This window comes from Haliotis cracherodii, unplaced genomic scaffold (assembly GCF_022045235.1).
Source record: "Haliotis cracherodii isolate W230 unplaced genomic scaffold, xgHalCrac1.p SCAF_11, whole genome shotgun sequence".
NCBI lineage: Eukaryota > Metazoa > Mollusca > Gastropoda > Lepetellida > Haliotidae > Haliotis > Haliotis cracherodii.
The window spans coordinates 48,686,673-48,706,085 of NW_027266266.1; the positions used below are offsets into that span (position 1 = coordinate 48,686,673).

At 41.6% G+C, this 19,413-nt stretch overlaps 1 protein-coding gene across 1 annotated transcript in view; it reads left to right on the forward strand.

The window, feature by feature from the left end:
* The window catches only part of LOC139455158 (uncharacterized), a 28,790-nt gene extending 17,659 nt beyond the window's left edge, over window positions 1–11,131 (forward strand). Inside the window, exons 5-7 of the mRNA XM_071236710.1 lie at window positions 5,693–6,851; window positions 7,058–7,105; window positions 10,500–11,131. Of these exons, the coding sequence (XP_071092811.1) occupies window positions 5,693–6,851; window positions 7,058–7,105; window positions 10,500–11,131 (1,839 nt within the window). The remainder of the gene's footprint in view (window positions 1–5,692; window positions 6,852–7,057; window positions 7,106–10,499) is intronic.
* The last annotated feature ends 8,282 nt before the right edge of the window (window positions 11,132–19,413 follow it).

The following is a 19,413-nucleotide window of genomic DNA, read 5'->3' on the forward strand; positions in this document are numbered from 1 at the left end:
TTGGTTGTGGGGCCCACCGTCTTGTCGTGCTTAGGAACCCCAAGCTGTTCAAGTGTATTCACGCATCCGTTGAGGTTGTCTGAGCAGCGGCTGGTGCCTGCTGTGCCCCCCGTTAGGAAGTCATCCAGGTAATGCATGACCGGACACGTTGGAAGATGCGATTGCATGCACCATTGCAAGAAGGTACTAAACGTTTCAAATATGGCGCAAGATATGGAGCAGCCAAATGGTAAGCATTTATCGAAATAGAACTCACCTTCGAATCTGATGCCTAGCAGCTCGAAATCGGATGGGTGGACTGGTATAATTCTAAAGGCCGACTGAATGTCGAATTTTGCTAGTAATGCTCCCTTTCCCAGTTGTTGCACCATCTGGGTAGCTTCATCAAATCTGGCGTACACAACGGAGCAGGCCTCTGTGTCTATGAAGTCATTTATAGATTTACCCCTGGGATAGGATAGATGGTGAATTAGACGGAATTCCTCCGCATGCTTACCCAGGTGCTGACCATATCCTGGCTGCTTCTTGGGCACCAGGCCTATTGGGGATACTTGGAGGTTGTCTAGGGGGGTGTCCTTGAAGGGGCCCGCCATCCTGCCAAGGTCGACTTCCTTTTGTAGTTTTTGTTTCACGTAGCCTGCCGTATCTTGGTGTGTGGCTGATCGCCAGTTTCGTGCCAGGCGACCCGTGCGGCTTCCCTGGAACTCGAGCTTAGAGCCAAAGCTAAAACCTACCCATAAATAATTTGCATCTCTGTAACTGACCCTAGCATATTGGCGTAACCAGGGTGCCATTTCATTGAGATCCACGGGGGAAGGGGCCACTGAATTTACCTGCCTTGCCGGCTGGTTTTCTGTTAGGAAAGGGCTGATTGGGCTTGTATGGGGTCGGTTGGACCCCATTCCCTCGAAAGCAGGTCCTAGAGCTATGGGAATGTTTGCCACACTTACCGCATTTGTGAGTGTACTTACAGTTGACCCTGCTACAGCCAAATTTATTGAAATCCCAGCATACCTGACTGGCGATGTCCCCCTGTACCCGTGTCATTGCGCCCCGTCCGCCTGATTCTGGTTGTAGTACCGGCTGTGTTACCATGTACTTCAGCCACAACTCCCCGTCGATGTTGTCCCAGCGTCGTGAGGGGTCCCTTGACATTCTGTGTCGGAATTGTTGGTCGTAGGTTGACCAGGCATCCCCCCCGAATCGAAGTGCCGCCGTTCTTATGGTTTCCATGTAGGACAGCAACCCCTGGGTTGTGCGGATCTCGGAGTGCCTACTAACGTAAGTACACATGTAAAAGATGAAAGCTGAAGTCCAGCTTGCCAGGGACAGGCGCTTTGGTTGCTGTTCTATTGGTTTAAAAATTACCTTACCTGAGGAGTCATACGCCATGGTAATCGTACCGTCCTCGTGACTTCCCTCGGTGTTTGGTAGTATTGTGCCGAGGTCGACATACTCGCCACGCCAGATTTTTTCCCTCACCTGTTGTTTGACGTGCGCGTCTATTCCGTCCGCACGGAAGGAAAGGGAATCCCCGTATCCGGCGATGTGATTGGCTGGGGCCGCGTCACCGTCGGCCTCGTTGTGCGCATCGGGGATTCTCCCTATGTTGGGCGAAATGGCGGGAGAACTAAAACCAAGCCTTACCTGTTGGTTTGCGCTAACCGGGCCGGGCGCTGAATGTTCCAGCAACTGGAGTATTTTTCCCAGTTGCTCGTTTACCTGGGTAGCCGAGTTGGCAACCTGCGCGGCATTTACAAGCTGCACCGATTGTACGTTAATTCTGTTGCCACCTTCGATATTTCCGTAATTGGCAGACTCACCATCAGCTGTTGTCTCCTGTACAATGTGTACTCCCGGGGTTTGTCTTCTGGTTGTCCTGGCCTGCTTGGCTCCCCTCACAAGCTTGTGGTTGACGGTTGCTCTTCTCTTGGGAGGCATCACGAAAAGTCGGGGTGGTGAGTTGGTATTCCACAAGCGTAAATTGTCCCGAGGGTGAAGTTCGGGAGTAGAGCGGAATAAATGCGATACGGCGAGTGCTGAAATAGATGGTATTCAAAGCGTAATCGGCGAAACGGTCGCGATTGTGTAAATGCGATACGGCGAGTGTTGGAATAGATGGTATTCAAAGCGTAATCGGCGAAACGTTCGCGACTGGGTACAAAGGAAACGTAAAATGGGAAAGCGATTAGATACAGTGACACACGTGTGTACTTGGGGAAGGGCTGCTCGCGAATGACGGACTAACAAAGGGCGGGATGATGCTTGCGCGGGATTATTCCCCGGGCACGGTGCCGAGTGGTGGCCCGGGGTGATTGAGTTACGAGGGGTGATTGGGTTACAGACGTAATTAGCCCATGGTTTGGATACGCGCGATAAAGTCATTTAGTAGTTAGTACTAAATGTAACTATCTTCCTTACACACACAGACACACAGAGAGAGAGAGAGAGAGAGAGGGGGGGAGGGGGGGGGGGGGGGGGGGGGGTATATCGACAGGGGTATAACTACTTTCTTGTCCTAAGCCTATTCACTTGCAATCACAAAGCCAACGAGCCATATACTGCATGTTGGGACTACACATTGATTTCGAGACTACGGAGAATTCGACACATTCTGGTTAAAATAGTGATAACTGTACCAAGAGCTCGACACAACGGGATTCGACTGTGCATAGACAAGTGTAAATGCTCGTTACTACCATATGAATTCAAATTATTTTAAGATCCTTCAAATATCATATGCATATTGCATCAAAACGAATATACCCACCCCGTGACAATAACGACTACTTCCGCATTCATGTCAGAGACATGTTATTGCGATTTTGATATTGATATGCATAAAACATGGATAGAGCCTGTTACTGAGGATTGCTTGTCCGTCGGAAATATCAAGTGAAGGGAAGTGATTTCAATAATCAGAAAATTCACATTCAATCCATTCTATAACAGTCCTTTCAAACTCAATTACAATTTAAAGCTACGACCACGCACGTTGATCCTTGAAAATGGATGATAATGTAATTTGTGCAGAGTAACCTACTTTCGTTTCAATACATGAATATTTCTATGTTAAATGCGCCCTTACAACAGATTGTGTTCTGCACTGCGTGTATCTAGGTAAGTACTATTGACTGACAGCGTTGTGAAGGAATTGTCCTCTGTCGCATTGAGTCCCGGTGCAGGCTAACGGGCTCACTGTGTTTCAAGCAAGAGCCTTTCTTAAAGCTCTCGGGTTGGGCAAGCTGACTGTGGTTTGATCTGACAGGGATGGATTCTCTCGGGACCGCCTCAGTGGTCTACTGGTAGAGCGTCCGCCATGAGAGCGTAAGGTCCGAGGTTCGATCCCCGGCCGCGTCATGCCAAAAGACGTTAAAAGATGGTACTTGTTGTTACCCAGTCTGGCGCGCAGCATAAAGGGCTAAAACAAGGACTGGTCGGCCCGGAGTCAGTATACTGTGTCTGAGTGGGGTATCCATGTTAACCTGCGGTACGATATCTCAGTGCGCTAGCACTGTAAATTGGCATCAGTCCGGACTAGTACAAGCAGCCACGCAAACACACACACGTGCATGCACGTCGCTATATAAGTGTAATAATTTTGACGCGACGTTAAATCCAATTTCGGGGAGCTACGGGTGTAGGGCTCCCTGTCTGTAGTGAATCGGTGACCGCAAGGTCGTCCTGTGTGGATAATTGTATAGGGCGTCTGTTTTTAGTGCTACCTGCTTGAGAAGTATTCATGTATTGGGAGGCAGATGCTCAGAACTACATTTTCCTGACATTGAATATTACATCAAATGAATAATTTAATATTGAGTAACGCTCGGTCCCTCCTGTTTAAGAATGGCATTGGCGATTGCAGGTTCAGAAATTCAGCTGCATATCTAAATCTAAATGTGTGGACTTTTACCTTTATCATTACTGAAACTACGTTTCTATGGCATATGACTGGCCGTCTGTAAAAATCAAGGCCACCATGGCACAAGCTTACAAACAGTTTATGACCAGAATAACATTATTTGCCAGGATACTCCTGGACATACATAATTTCATAGTCAAGGGTCTTGTTAAGTATGCTTTGTTTGGCGTTGATGAGAGGTCAAGGATACTTAAGGTTAAAAAAGCCATCGTTACATATAATGAGCTAGGTTTCCATAAAATATACCAATAAAAAGATCATACAATTATGTGCATTACATCATTTTAAACCGCCGTCATGTGCGGCGTTAAACAACAGACAATGCGTCAATTCGTTATACCAGAAGAGCGAGTTGCCCTCTCACTCCTTTTCTCATCGTATAGTGATGATTTACAAACGAGGGCAGTGCATTGGTTCCTCAAATCAAACGTAACAGAAAACTATCAGTTATCAACAATTGTGTGATAACACAAATAGCAAATAAGTATCTGGCAAATAGTTTCAGATTACACGAAAAAGACTCTGAACAAGTGAATGAATAAAAGGTTGCGTTTTTGGTTCTTGTTGGTAAATATGATCTACCGAGCAACAATTGTAGCAGTGGGACCTCTTTACTCCGCATCGTGTTACTCTGCACAATGTGTGGCAGCATGAAATGACATTGACCAAGTTTGAAATGTGATGAAATATGCTACTTTTCAATATACTTGCATGGTTATATCATTTATATTCAATAGTATAAAGATGAACATGATATTAAACATAAAATAAGGTAGGGTCTAAATGCACTTACTACAACGGAATTCTCACAGGAATGAAAGCTTTTAATATGTCTATTTTGATCATGCATTTGATAATTCCTGAAAATAAAGATTTTCTTAATGCAAAATAAACATGTTGTAATTTGCTGCTCAAAATACATCATTGTCACATGTTCTTGTTTAGTTAGAAAATAAAGGTCGATTGGGGGTTGTTTATCTTTCAATAAAACACTGCACGGAGAGTAAACAACTAGGGGCGCAGAGTTTTATTGTGCGATTAACAACGACCACGAGTCGTTTATTTCTTATGAGATTTTGTACAGCTTCTTTAAGGATCTTAATAAAATGTTCATGCGTTAAAATGTTTACCCTTATCTAAATAATGATGACTCCCTGAAAACAATCCAAACTCGGCAATGTCTGACAAGTCTATTTTATTAACAGGGGGCATTTACACAATTATCACGTCGATTAGCTGTACCTTTTCTCTAAATACCGATTGTCATGTCTCTCCCACGTTTAAATGCGATCGTTCGGCCATTCCGTTTATCTGCGTTGCCCGGCTACATCTATTGGGAACAACTCACTAGATACTCCCCTCTCAAAAATAACGTCGTCGAATTTACGACGTTATCAAGATCCGAGCGAATCTCCAGAAATGACGTCATGATAGGACAATGTTTTATCGTGACATAAACCACGCTTCGTTCCAATTGTTCTTTGCGATTTATCGCGTAACTATCTTATATTTTAAAATATGAAACTAAATCCTCAATCAATAGCATATTATATTCTATTATGCATTGGGAGAGTCGTGGTAATAAGCAATATCATCATTTAAAATCACTAAAACAACGAGCTCATAATTAAATTCAAACTTGCAGTTTTTAGTGATGTACATACAATGCAAGTATGGATGTGTCTCATACGACTTTGAACCAATTGTGTCGAGACACAAATGACAAATGTTTACACAAGAAATCCGAAAATGTTTTAAATTTATTTCCAGATAACCATGTCGGACTATGTATCGGCCTCCGCCATCAAGGACCTCCTCACCGAGTGCCCAATATGTACAGAACACTTTGATGAGGTCAGACGGATACCTCGTCGTATGCCCTGCTGTGTACAGTCAATATGTCAAGCTTGTCTAGAGATGTATATCAAAGGACTCCCAACGTTATCATGTCCCATGTGTCGACACCAACATAATCTGAGGGGCGGTGTGAAGTCTCTACCCAAAGAGCCTATTATCCTAAGAATCCTGGACCATCTGAAGATTGTGAAAGGTCTCCATCTGCCATGTACAGATTGTCCTGATGGTAACCCTGCCATGTCCAGATGTGATGACTGTGGCGTCTTCCTGTGCCAAGAATGTCTAAATGCTCACAAAAGAGTTCAGTCGATTCGAGATCACCAAACTGTCAGTTTTAAGGAAATGAAAGAACAACCAGGAAAAAGTTTCAATCGTCTTCATAAGTGTGCACAACATCACCAACCTCTACAGTTCTACTGCTACACTTGTGAAAAGATCGTCTGTGTGTCCTGCACTGTAGTAGAACACAAAGAAGGGAAGGGGCACAACGTCGTGTCCGTGGATGAAGCACACGAAGAAAAGGCAAAGTCCATTGACGATACCTTAGTCAAGCTGAGGGAGAAGGCAGAGAGACTTGAGGAAATAAAACAAGGTCTCAAGGAAAGACATTCAAACATACAGGTGTCAAAACAGGCTGCCATGGTTGACATCAACAAAGCCTTTGACAAATTGATTGATGAAATACAGCAGAGGAGAGCCATTCTGTTGTCAGATGTTGAAAAGAGATCCAGCAAGATTCTGAAGCTGACACAGGAGGAACTGGATTCCACCAGTAATATTCTAACAAAAGTGACGTCATCTACCGAGTACACACGACAGATGCGGATTAAAGCTGACAAGATAGAGGATCTACAAATGATGGGGTCTTCAGTTACCACCTTGAGCGCCATGTTGGAGATGTCGCCAAAGGCGTCACTTGGAAGAGCTGGTGTCAGCTTTGCTTCAACTTGCTTCAGTAAAATTTCCCCCTTGTTGAAGATGACTGGCCTCGTCAAATCAGTTTTCTTTTCACCAAGTAGAGATGATGACCTGAACGATGCAATTACTTTTGAACACGACCAAGTGCCACAAGGTAATCATTCTGTACTTTAATTAAATTCAAGTATTTTCAAGACACTTCCTTTATTTTGATATTTTTGTGCATTTTGTTTCATAACAGTGCAGACGTCTGACGTCTGACGGTTATAAACTATCCCAATATAACTGTGAACCACATGGTAATAATGGCACGTCATGTCTATTGATACTGATGTCACCCTAACACATTTGTGTCCACAGCTGCATATATGACCGGGCAGCCGTTGGGAGTAAAAGGATCGCTTGCATGTGAGTTCACCCTCAGGTTGCTTTATTGATGTGGAGAGCATCACGAAGTGCAGTACAACTGTTCACTGCAATGAAGTTTTCTCCTCACTAATTTAAGTTACTTGAATAGTTACTGTAATATCAAATGAGTCTGTATAAAGATGTTTCTTTCGAAAACCTGTCACAATTTTACAACATTGAATGGTGTCTTCAAAAAGTCATGGTACACTGAAGTTGTAAATAAAAGTTATTAGGCCATTTCCATCTGCATAAGAAACATCTGCTAAAAGCAGATCTGTTATGTGATTCCGACAATATCACAACCATGTGTTTATGAATCACTATTTTTACCTGTCGATTCCCAAAGTGAAACAGTGTGTTAACCCAGAAATATGTATTTAAAAGAACTCAGTGTCAAACCAACAAATGGTATACAATCAACAAATGTATTACAACATTGACTAGGTTTACAAATCAATACAAATTACTTCATAGTAATGTCAATGACAGTACACAATATGGTGGTCGTACCATATTCAATGACAGTATATAAAATGATGACAGTGGTAAGTATCAAATACAAAAATACAGTGGTGATAGCAAAGGTAAGTGATAATCAGCCATCGGCGACAGTGGTCAAGCTTCTGGGATGGCCTAGGCAGGGAATCCGGGGTGATGAGTGATCTTCACACGAAAGCTGGACTTGATGTAATGAAATGTGTGAGATACTAGAGGCCCGCTCTTCCCCTCATTTCCCGTCTGACTAGCTACTCGAAATTTCCACACAGTGTCATCACAACATAGAATATTCTACATGTTTCTATTACACTTTATCACAATCCATGGTTTTCCGGCAGTTTACACATCACACTAGCATCAAAATATAATAACTTTCTCACTACTGCTTACATTAAATAGTACAATTATTAGTTTTTTTTCAACAGTTCAATAGTCTGAAGCCCTAAAGAACCTTAATACATGTACAAAATACAGTCCATTGAGTCTTCTTCTCTTCTGTTGACCAACCAGATCTGTTTGATAACATTGTATGGTAATTGGTTATCTGTCCCTTGGAGAGTCTTTCTGCAACTGCTTCACGTCCCTTTGGATGGTTGATCTGCCATAGACTGCTTGTGAATCAAAGGCGTGTCCCAGTGTCCTCAGACCTAAGTTGGAGACATAGTGAGAAGCTTCTTAATTAGCACTTCCTTGGCAGAATCTCCGCACCAACCTCTTGCTGCATAAAGTCCCCTGGCAAATCCGTAAAGGCTGCAATTTCTCCTTGCTGTACTCGCTCCAACCATTCTTCCAGAGATTCATCCGAGGCCTGATGAAAGACTGCAGTAGATCATCTTCCAAACTGCCTTTCGTGTTTCCTTATCGTTTCATGGAAGCTGATGTGCTCATCCTTCTCTAGAAACAAGGGGAAGAAGTCAGCTGCATCACCCATCACCCAGCATATCCTCATTCTATTGCTGGGAATGGTTGAAGCAGTGAAATTTCACGGAAAACAAGTGTTGAAAATCATTCGCCTGTGCCTTTTGGATCCTCATAAAGATATACGATTTACTCACGCAATGGTTGAAATCCCCGAAAAATTGTCCGAAATGCAGACAGGATGTGTATAATCCACCTGTGTTTGATAGAGCACTGATCCATAAGGCTTCGTCAATAATAGTCTTTGTACCCCAGAGACCCACTAGCGCATTGACAGGCATTAGAGGCATGACCATCACCTTCGACATTCCAAGGGTAATCCTCTTTGGTATTATCATTCTATTGGTGCCCATGGGTATGTGAGCGACATGGTGTTGCCATTATCATAGGATCTGGATTCCATATGGACAGAAGAAGGTTCTCCACAACAGACCCAATGCTAGAGATTTTATTATCCTCCAGCAGTTCATCTCCAGACACTAGGCTGTGATCCTTTTCTGATGAGTGAGTTTGATTTTATGCCGCTTTTAGCAATATTCCAGCAATAACACGGCTGGGGACACAAGAAGTGGGCTTCACACACTGTACCCATGTCTGGAATCGAACGCTTTAACCACTTTTTCTGATGACAAATACATATACCTTGATGCAAAGGTCTCCTGGGTGGATGAATTTACACGTTTACCATACCCCTGTGCAGAGTTACCATGAATTGGCTGAGAGACGGCCAGCTCCAGGATTTTTAGGGCTACTTGTTTCCAGGTTGGCTTACCCCAGAGAAAACTGCCATTTCCTTGCTGAAATCCTGAGGTGAGGTTATGTGAGATGGGGTTTAACGTCGCGACCAAGATTATTGCACCTATTTGTCGTCATGCATGGGCGTGTGCGTGCGTGCGTGCGTGCGTGCGTGCGTGCGTGCGTGCGTGCGTGCGTGCGTGCGTGCGTGCGTGCGTGCGTGCGTGCGTGCGTGCGTGCGTGTGTGTGGCTGATTGTTCTACTCCGGACGGTTATATTGTTCTAGCCAACTCAGATACCATGCCGCAGTTTAACATGAACACCCAAATCAGATGCAGTATACCGGATCCGAGCTGACCGCTCCTTGTTTTAGCCCCATAATGCCGAGCACCAGGTAGGATAACAACAAGTACCATCTTTTAACGTCTTTTGGTATGATGCAGCCCAGCTGGGGGTAGCTCTTGTGGTAATAGAATGGCGGGGTATCGTGTATAGGTCGCCCAACATGGCCACAACAGAAATTGATATACATGACATTTATCGTTATTACACCTTCACTATCATTTCATCAGTTCCCTTATTTTATGTCGGTAGAATATTTCCTTAGAAATCGCACTTAGAAATGTACAATTTCCATATGATAAAACATGTTGTGGAAACCAATATATCTGGAAAGGGTAGATTAGTGTCACGCATTCGAAACGAAATGAACAGCTGGCGGTCGTCTAAGACGCCTTTGCAGAGTTGCGTCCCTTGTGTACACTACATACATCCCTGAGACCTACATACCTACTAGAATACTGTTACAAGCGTAATAAAAAACAAAATCACTCACTGACTCATTTCATTACAAAGCATATGTTTCTAGTAATCGGAATGTGTAGTATGTTCCGACTTCACATTCAAAACTAATTACTACACCCCTGCTGAAGTCAGTCTATCTGATACTAAATGTTGCCCTTCTTGCAAGAAGAATTTCGCTTTATTAAACTAATATTTGTTTCTGATTTACCGACATGTTATACTTTAATCCTTATAGTTTTATCCTTAATATTCATGAAAACCATAGCAATATTTATATTACACTTTCATTCCACACTAAGCTGACACGCCGTGATATGACTGGACTACTGTTAAAACGGTGGTGTTAAACCCAATTCACACACTTATATAACATTTTGTATAGTTGTTTCTATATACGGAAACGCATTCATCTGATACGAAATATGTGTCTTCTCCCCAGATGCGGATCTGGAATGGGACTCCAGTATTGCAGGTGACGCACTGACGGTTTCTGGGCCAGTTGTCACCAATGGCAAACAAGAACACCTTCCACCAAGGACAGGATGCCGACTACTTTCACATCGCACTGTCCTGACATCAACACCTCTGGTCATCAGGCCAGGACACACCATCATGTACGGCATGGAGGTCACATACTCTGTCATAACACCAGAGGATACCAATAAAGTTATCTTCGAAGCAGCTTTGACTGACAGCCCTGTTGATGCTAACAAGCTGCAGACAACTGGATTGAGTGTATTGTTTGTAACATGCGAGAATCATAATGGAATATGTCTAAAGGTGTACTGCAAGGGACAACGTCTGACTGATGACAACCTTACGCTGAACGAGAGTGGTACAACTTACAGCATGGATTTGGGATTCGTTCTTGAAGAGGAAACACATACAGTCCATGTCCTGGACCTTAGTCAACAGAAACTCGTCACATCTGTAACTCCCTTCCCGTTTGATAAACCTCTCTGGGTCATGATTCATTTAGCATATTATCCTAACACCCACTTAACCTGTGAATTATCATCACTGAAAGGAAGAAACATGCATGACGAAATCGAACGCTTGATCCACGAGTAACTGGAAAAAGTGCAGATTGACGATGCCAAGCAGATGATGCAGACAGAGAAATAACACTTCGTCTTTAATGTGACCATTGTATGCCAATAAAGCCATAATGAATTGTTAGATAGGCATTACATGTACTTGACAAAGTAGACACAATTTATGAATAACAACTTCTTTAATACTGTAAAGGCGACGTTTCGGTATAGTACCTTGCTTGACAACGGTATAAGGATTTATACCTTTACAGTATTAAAGAAAGAGTTATCCATAATTTATGTCTGCTTTGTAAGCCATAATGGTGTCCACGTAAGCAAGGTTGTATATATAGCTGTGCATTCATGCAAATCACTGTCTTGAGTCCGGTAAGTTCATGCACAAACTTGGGCAACAAGAAAATGATCAATCATTTCATCATTGATGTGGCCATTATAGGCCCAGGAAACGAGTAAATATGAAACGTCACAACTTCTGACACGGTTTCAGTTGTCAGTGAATAGCGGTACGTTAGCGCCTTTGTGTGTTCATATTTGATGTTGAACACTTATTGTCTTTTTATGGGATTCCAGGTTAGATTCGGTTTCTAGCAACCTATGCTGGTCGTAAGAAGCGACTTAATGGATCAGGTTGTCAGGCTCGGTGACATGGTTGATGGCATGTCACGTACCCCGCCGCCGTGGAATGTTGCTCATAATATCAACCACTGGGCTGTCTGGTCCACACTCGATTATATACCAGGAATATTGCTGAGTGCGGCGTTAAACAACTAACACACAAGTTTTGGGAGTTCACAAATGTTCAACCCATGTTGTTTTTTTCATAGTGTTGACTGCTTGTGAAGTAATTCCATTGTAAGTTTTACAGTGTCCATCTTGCAGCAGGTGAAACTGATATCGTTATGTATATTCTATATGAATGAGGCCAGCACAGTGTACAGCATTCGTTGTGTATTCTTACATGGTTAGTGTCACATGATCTGTTGTTGTTTGGTAATGCTTTCCGTTTCAGTTGCGACGTAATTTATATAGGTGTTATTCTGTCACACGTATCTGGCTATGATAATTTTGGACAAATACAAGCTCTGCCAATGTGTTCAAAGTTTTCTTTTGGTATTAATCGACATGTTGTATACATTCAGACTCTTTATGAAAAGTATTAAGTATAATTTTAAGGCGCCACATATTCCACCATTTCTATTTTTTTTAAAATGCTACAATAATGAGGGCGATATTTCTTGCGAGATAATTGCTGAATATATTGTACGTACGCTTCAATGACGATTGAAGCAATACAAACTTGAACCGTACAACATTTATCGCTATTTCTACATGTGTGGTAGTATCATCATATGCATTATTCTTTTTGTTGACATACATTCTTTTAACGTTTACAGTAGATTTATAGATAGGTCATCAATTTTAATAGTGTGATCATAGAAGTTTTGTCAGTTATTTCACGGTGTTTTGACGCGGTGTTGATGTGTTTGTCTGCCTTTTCAAGACAGCACACAGGGCTTGAATCCTCGAAGAAATGTCGGCTTGTTTTTTGTTTTATTTTGGAAGGTCTTTGACCCGGCGTTGCTGTGCATCATTTTTTCAAAATATAGTTTTAAATGCCTCTCTTCCAGGTTTTTCTTCGTTGCTTTGGTTTCACTGACATTTGTTTAGTTTTAAACATATTTTATTCTCATGAAAAGGATTGGGCACAAGATATCATAACTTAGAACGTCCTCTCCTATAGATTTACATGTATGCTTATTTACAATTAATAAATTAAATGACAGAAAGGGAAAAACAAGAAATAGCGAAACGTATGTATATTCACATTGCCCACTCAAACCTTTTTGTTTACTTTATATGTGTATGTACATTCCTAAATATGTTTTCGTTCACATAATAAGGTAAAATTGCATTGCCAACTAGCATCAGGTCAATATTTACATCACAAGCATCTTTCGCAATTGACAATAGTGAGTGCATCAATTCGTTTCTATCTGATTTAAATAAAGGGCATTCAATGAAAAAAGTATATGAATTTCCACAGGGGCTGCCACATCAGCAATTTGGATCCTCGTTTAAACCTTTTCTGAATAAGACACTTTTTTAATTCACTATCATCACCAGGATTTGTTCTAAAAGGCAGTTCCAGGGTAAACCCTGATGCTTTGTATACACACTGGTAAAATGCTGAAAGTGCAATTATCCATGCAGGACGTTTATAAGTTCACAATGTTTTGCGTTTCCATGGTAGCAAATCGGACTCATGTGGAACTGAAGGTTTGATTTATTTCCGGTATATAACCCATAGGCTGTTAAATATTTATTGTGCCATTTTGTATGCACATTCAACAAGTGATCAACTTGTTCTTAAGTTTATTATTTTGGTGTGTTTTTTTTCACTTCTGCAGATGTAGATAGATGATATCATGGAATGTTCAAAGAAATCATAACTATGTTGAGCTTTTGTCAATGAAACACCTAGCCAGTATAGGCTGGTTGTTCAAAGATTTCTCCAAAAGGAAAGGATTTTGTTGATTGTATGGTATGAGCATCTATTTGCTTAGTTGAATTTATATTTTGAAAAGAAAAGAACATGAAATAAACAACCAATGTACGTCCATACTATCATATTTTATTATAGTCAATATATCTATGCTTATCAATTGTGTCAAATAAAATATAAAATGTTGGTTTTTAGTTTTGTGTTATTTCGGCTCGTGGAAAGTTTGAAATAGGTTGTTTGATATTAATGCTTACTGTAAATAGCACAACCTTGATTGCATTGTCGTTGAGTCAGTGAGTAGTCTTACATTAAGTTTAGAAATACTATTAAACAATATTGTAATGCACTCACTCGACACGTGAAGATCCGGGGTAAAAGGCGACTATGCTTTTCGTAAGAGGTGACTAATTGGATCGGGTGGTCAGGCTCGGTGAATATTGCTGAGTGCTCATTCACTCACTCACTCACTCACTCACTCACTCACTCACTCACTCACACACTCACCCATTCTACCTATAAGTGAAAAACAACAGACACTTATCGTTTTGTACTCTCTGTGTTAATCAGGCAAACTTGGGCCCGGGAAATGTTCCATTACAAAAATGAAAAATACTTTCACCTACAACACATTGTGCCACACAGAAACAAAGGGACATAATGCACATGTAAACGGGGAGGCTGAGCCGGTTGATATGTTAACATATTGTCATGGAAATGAAAAGTTCTTTCTGAAACGATAAATCAAAATTTGGGGCATCATTGCGTGTCGTGCATCTTGCTATACCTTACTTTGAGTAAAGTGCGTCATGTTATACCACACCATGGAGTGCAATCATGTTAAACCACAAATCCAGCGTCGCGTATCTTGCTATACCTTACTTTGAGAAGAGTGTGTCAAGTTTTAGCACCCATTACGTGTCGTCCATCCATACACTTTACTTTGAGCAGCGTTTATCGTGTTATTCCACAATATGGAGGGTAATATATCATGTACTGCACGATGAGTATCACCTATCATATCATACCACAGAGAGATTTAACACATCTTATACCATACTATTGAGTGACATTTCGCATAATACACCATACAATAGGCTGCCACCCCCCTTCTGTAAGCAGGATTCAGGGGTCTATTTAGAAGATATTCGGGACTCAGCAGTGTAGTACGCGGGATGTGTTACGTATTTGGTACGCAGATTCAACATTTTTAAATCAATAATGGACGACGCAAACATTTCCTTTACATACACGTATATATAAATAAAATTGAGGGGGGTATTTTTCGAGTAGGTTTACATGAAATCGGACTTTTCTCAATGTTTTTGAGATTTGTTTTATGAGTATTTAGGATTCGGGGTGAGAAATTGAGACTCGAGTGAAAAATAGATGGCATTGGGGATATAGGGGAGGAGGGGGTTGGCACCCTCACACAACCGTACTTTTTACAAACAAGTAATGTATCATGAGGACGGATTCAACAAAACAGTCTAAAACTGTCAAAACTGATTCACTGAATTGAATAAATAAATTCTATCAAACTGTTCAACAGACGCAAAGAGATTCGACAATGACTTTGATGTCATTCAAATTGTCTGTGTTTTTGCACATTCAGTTTCAATATTCCTAATCCTGTACATTACACATAGGACAATGTATGCTGCTCATCGCCCCATGTTGTCCTGTTCTGAACTGTTGAAGATCGTGGCGCCGCCCACGGGAACAAAGTCACGTGATGTTCAGTCGAAAAGGGAGATAAGTCTGCGGGCTTATCTTCTGTGGGGAAGAAAACAGACAAAGACGTTCTACAATTTGATTTGTCACTTTGAAATACCCAATGGGGTTTTTTTTCCCGAAAGGTTGAAATACAACAAACGCCTATTAACATATGCAATCAGTCTCATTAAAATCAGATCTGGGTTCTCGCTGCCGCTAAACAAAGATCTGAGGACATCCAATTACGGGTCACGTCAGAACTGAAGTGACAAACAAGAAGTCGACATCAGCCAATTAGAAAGCAGCTTTCTCTATCTTTAAGACACTCGTTTCAACCTGGCGACTTTCCTTTCAGACTACGCTTGAATAATATGTTGACACAGTTCTCGATTAAAATTTTGAAAACTGAACAAACGAACATTCCGGAATGTCTAATATATGGTTGAGATTGTATGGCAGTGTTTCCCACGTACTGTGCAATGCCTCCTCCGTTCAAATGTTTATCCCACAGAAGCGAGAGATAGATGATAATTTTGAGAGAATCAGTCGTACGGGCCGTAACTGTCATTCGGAATACCCTGTGTTAACGTTTTCGAGGTTGCATGATCAGAAAACACATTCCGACTGTCACTTTCATGATCATTCATGACCAACTCGTGTTATTCCGGGACAAGCCGAATAGTGACTCGTGCCTCTCTCATGGCCATTTTTGCGACCGGGTTCTGTCTTAGCGCAAACGGGCATACCTAAAACAATTGTCAACTCGTTTCGTAATGGTTCACACATATTTCCCCATATATTATATATATTTCAGGTGCAATTTAAAGCACATAGGGACGTGCGGAATTATAACTGTGCCTTGGGTATATTTTTTGATGCAGGACATATATAAAATATTTTAAAAAATTCCGAGGGATTCTTTGATGAAAAACTTCAAATCACACGCGCATTCTGATTGGTTTGTCGTATTTTCTCACATAACATTAATCAATAGGGGGGACAAGTCTTCTTGCAGGTTACGGGAAGGGGCGAGTGGGGACGAATGTTTCATGATCTGGTAAGCCACGCTCTGATTGTTCGGATGAATGGGCGTTCTGACATGACACGTAATGGGATGTCCTCAGATCTTTGTTTAGCGATAGCAAGAACTAAGATATGATTTTAATGATATTGAAATGCAATCAACTAGACCTATTTGCTACCCCGAAAGGCCACATCAAATTGTTCTTTCCTTTGTTGGAATCGCCGTCGCGGCGAGGCACTGTAGCTCACTTGATTGTCATACAACATTTGCAACATTACAGATCATACATTACACATATGTGAAAGAAAATATAAAAAATATAAAGCAAAAATAGACCAGTTGACCACTTAATTGATATGTTTGGAATTACAAACGGCTCTATAGTCACATATGAACTGAATGAACCCTTGATTACTTCTTAGCTAATTTACTTTCATTGAAACCAGAAATAATACAAATTTCCCAAATTGCTGTCTTACAAATGGCACCAATACATCCATGATCCAATAAATAATGAGTGCCTAAGTCCAATGTGTTGTCATGGAAATCGGAGAAAACATTAAATTGCTTTATAGCTAAAGACACCAGTTCATGTGTAGATTGATATCAGTGGAAAACCTGATCAAGAAATATTAAACAGTCCTTGCGTTATGCTCCATTAAATGCTATTCAACCTTTTGACCATCTCATCATGGAAACCAAATTTCAATAAATTTCCCCTAAAAACCAAAAAGACCAATCGTTGGCATTATTATGCCCCGTGGGTGTGCCCCGGGAACAAAAGGTGACGGAAGGAAGGACGGACAGTACCCGTCCAATATCCCCTTCGTGGCAAGGGAATAACAGGTGTTAATTTTATGACGAGGCTGATATGAGTTTTGGTGTTTAATATAGGAAGAGTTGATTTCATCACCGTGAAACTAGTCCGCGTCAATAGCTCGACCCTCCTAATGTTTTTCTGTACCTAGCTGGACTAAGCGTGGGAAAATCCTTTGTGTCTTTCTGTATCTCCAAACTCAACCTGGGCCAAGGCTTATATGGCCAAGGTCACTGACAGGGGTAAAGTCATATATTAAAACAACAGTAATTAATGAGGATTGATGCACAGTAAACTACGTTTATAACGAACACACTTATAACGAACTGACGGATATAACGAACTGGTTTTTTTACCCTGTCCATTTGCTGTATATATGCTGTATATGTGCCTTAAACGAACTACGGTTATTACGAACTAAATTACGTGGCCTTTTTAGGTTCGTTATAACCGTAGTTTACTGTAGATGCACTGCTTGTTCAGGGTATCTATTAACTAATGGCAATTAAGTGATTCAGAGAGTCATATTCAATGTTATGGATACATGGTAATGTCATGTTCATTCAGACCAAGGATGTCGTCCTGAATCGGTCGCCACGTTACGTACACGTGATGCTACAGAATGGGTGGTGACTACGTATTTAAAGGAGTGGATATGTGGACGTTCTCAACAGAATTTGTCCCGAATGGTTTCCGGTATGACAGATCCAGACTACTTTTGTGACCAAGTCGTGTTATTCCGAGACAAGCCTAATAGCGATCTTCAGGTTACGGAAACAGGTGTTTGTGAATCTCCCGGATGTGTGAAACCATGCGGACATATATCGTCAAACACTTCCGTTACGAGTCATACAGCTGACTTAACTGAGGATCGGAAGGTTGTCATGTTTGACTGGGCAGATTGTGAGTTATCGTGTCCCGACCGTTGCTCGTGCTGCCAATCGCTGGTCTGACCGGTCCAGATTAGATTATCTACTAACATACTCGTGATGTAGCTGGAATAGTTATGACTGCGGTCTATTCAATCAGTTTTCAATCAGTGTGTGACAGTTTTCCGGACATACCCCGGACAGGCTTCACAGCGTGTATACCCACGCTATATTATTTAATTTCCGTTTGTTTTTAGTTTAACTCCGCACTCAGCAATATTCCAGCTATATAACGGCGGTCTGTAAATAATCGAGTCTGGACTAGGCAATCAAATGATTGACATCATGAGCATCGATCCACGCAACTGAGATACGATGCATGCATCAACCAAGTCAGCGAGACTTACCACCCGATCCCGTTAGTCGCCTCATACGACAAGCATAGTCGCCTCTTACGACGCTCCGCTTTTAAACTTCATGAAATCACTGACGCAGCTAATCGAACCTGTATCCTTAGCGTGACTGGTGTGGCATTGTCGTACTTTCATTAATGACTAGTACTTATTTTCAAAATACTTTAACTGAGCGTGTTCTATGATTATAGATGAATGAGTACAGGTATTGAACCCATTCACAGTTACAAATGAGCATACATACCCCCTTAGGTAGCTACGACTGTGGGTTAAACCTCGTCGATTGTCTGGATGAGTTGGTAAGGTCTTGCTTGTCCCTTCAAGGATACCATTACCAAGGCCAAAGTACAAAGTAAAGTAGTGTAGGTCAGTTCAAATCGAAAATAGATGCTGCGCATGCCTATAATAGCGTCAACGGGTGTCTTTGTCAGTGCAGTTCCTGGGCTAGGTGTGAAAACTGTGATTTTTGCCAAACATCGACAGGTAAGTTATTTCACTGACCTCATCCAATGTTCGGTACACCAACACGTATGTACATCAGGTAATAACACTGTATAGGTACACTACAGGTGAGATATGTGGCTGTCAAACAGAATTTATACACAGGTGGCCAAGCGGGTTACACAACAGTATTGTTGATCCAGGAAGTCCCACCATACAGCAGGATATTTGAGGTGGTTATGTGGATATTAGAGCATATTGACATGATATGACGAGCTAATTGAATAGTCCATCATACGTCAACATGTCTAAAGACAAAAGTGTGACGACTGTAGATCGACAGTTTGTATTTAATGCAAAGCTTGGTTGAAGGTCTTGTCGATCAGGTAGTATTTGGGTCACGCAGTTAGCCATGCAAGCAAGCCTTGTAAGCCTTGTATTTTTTCCTTTTCCGTTTCGCAATCCTCGATCCGACTCCATTGTGAGTAACCATCCTAGGGGTGCTTCCATTTGCTCTG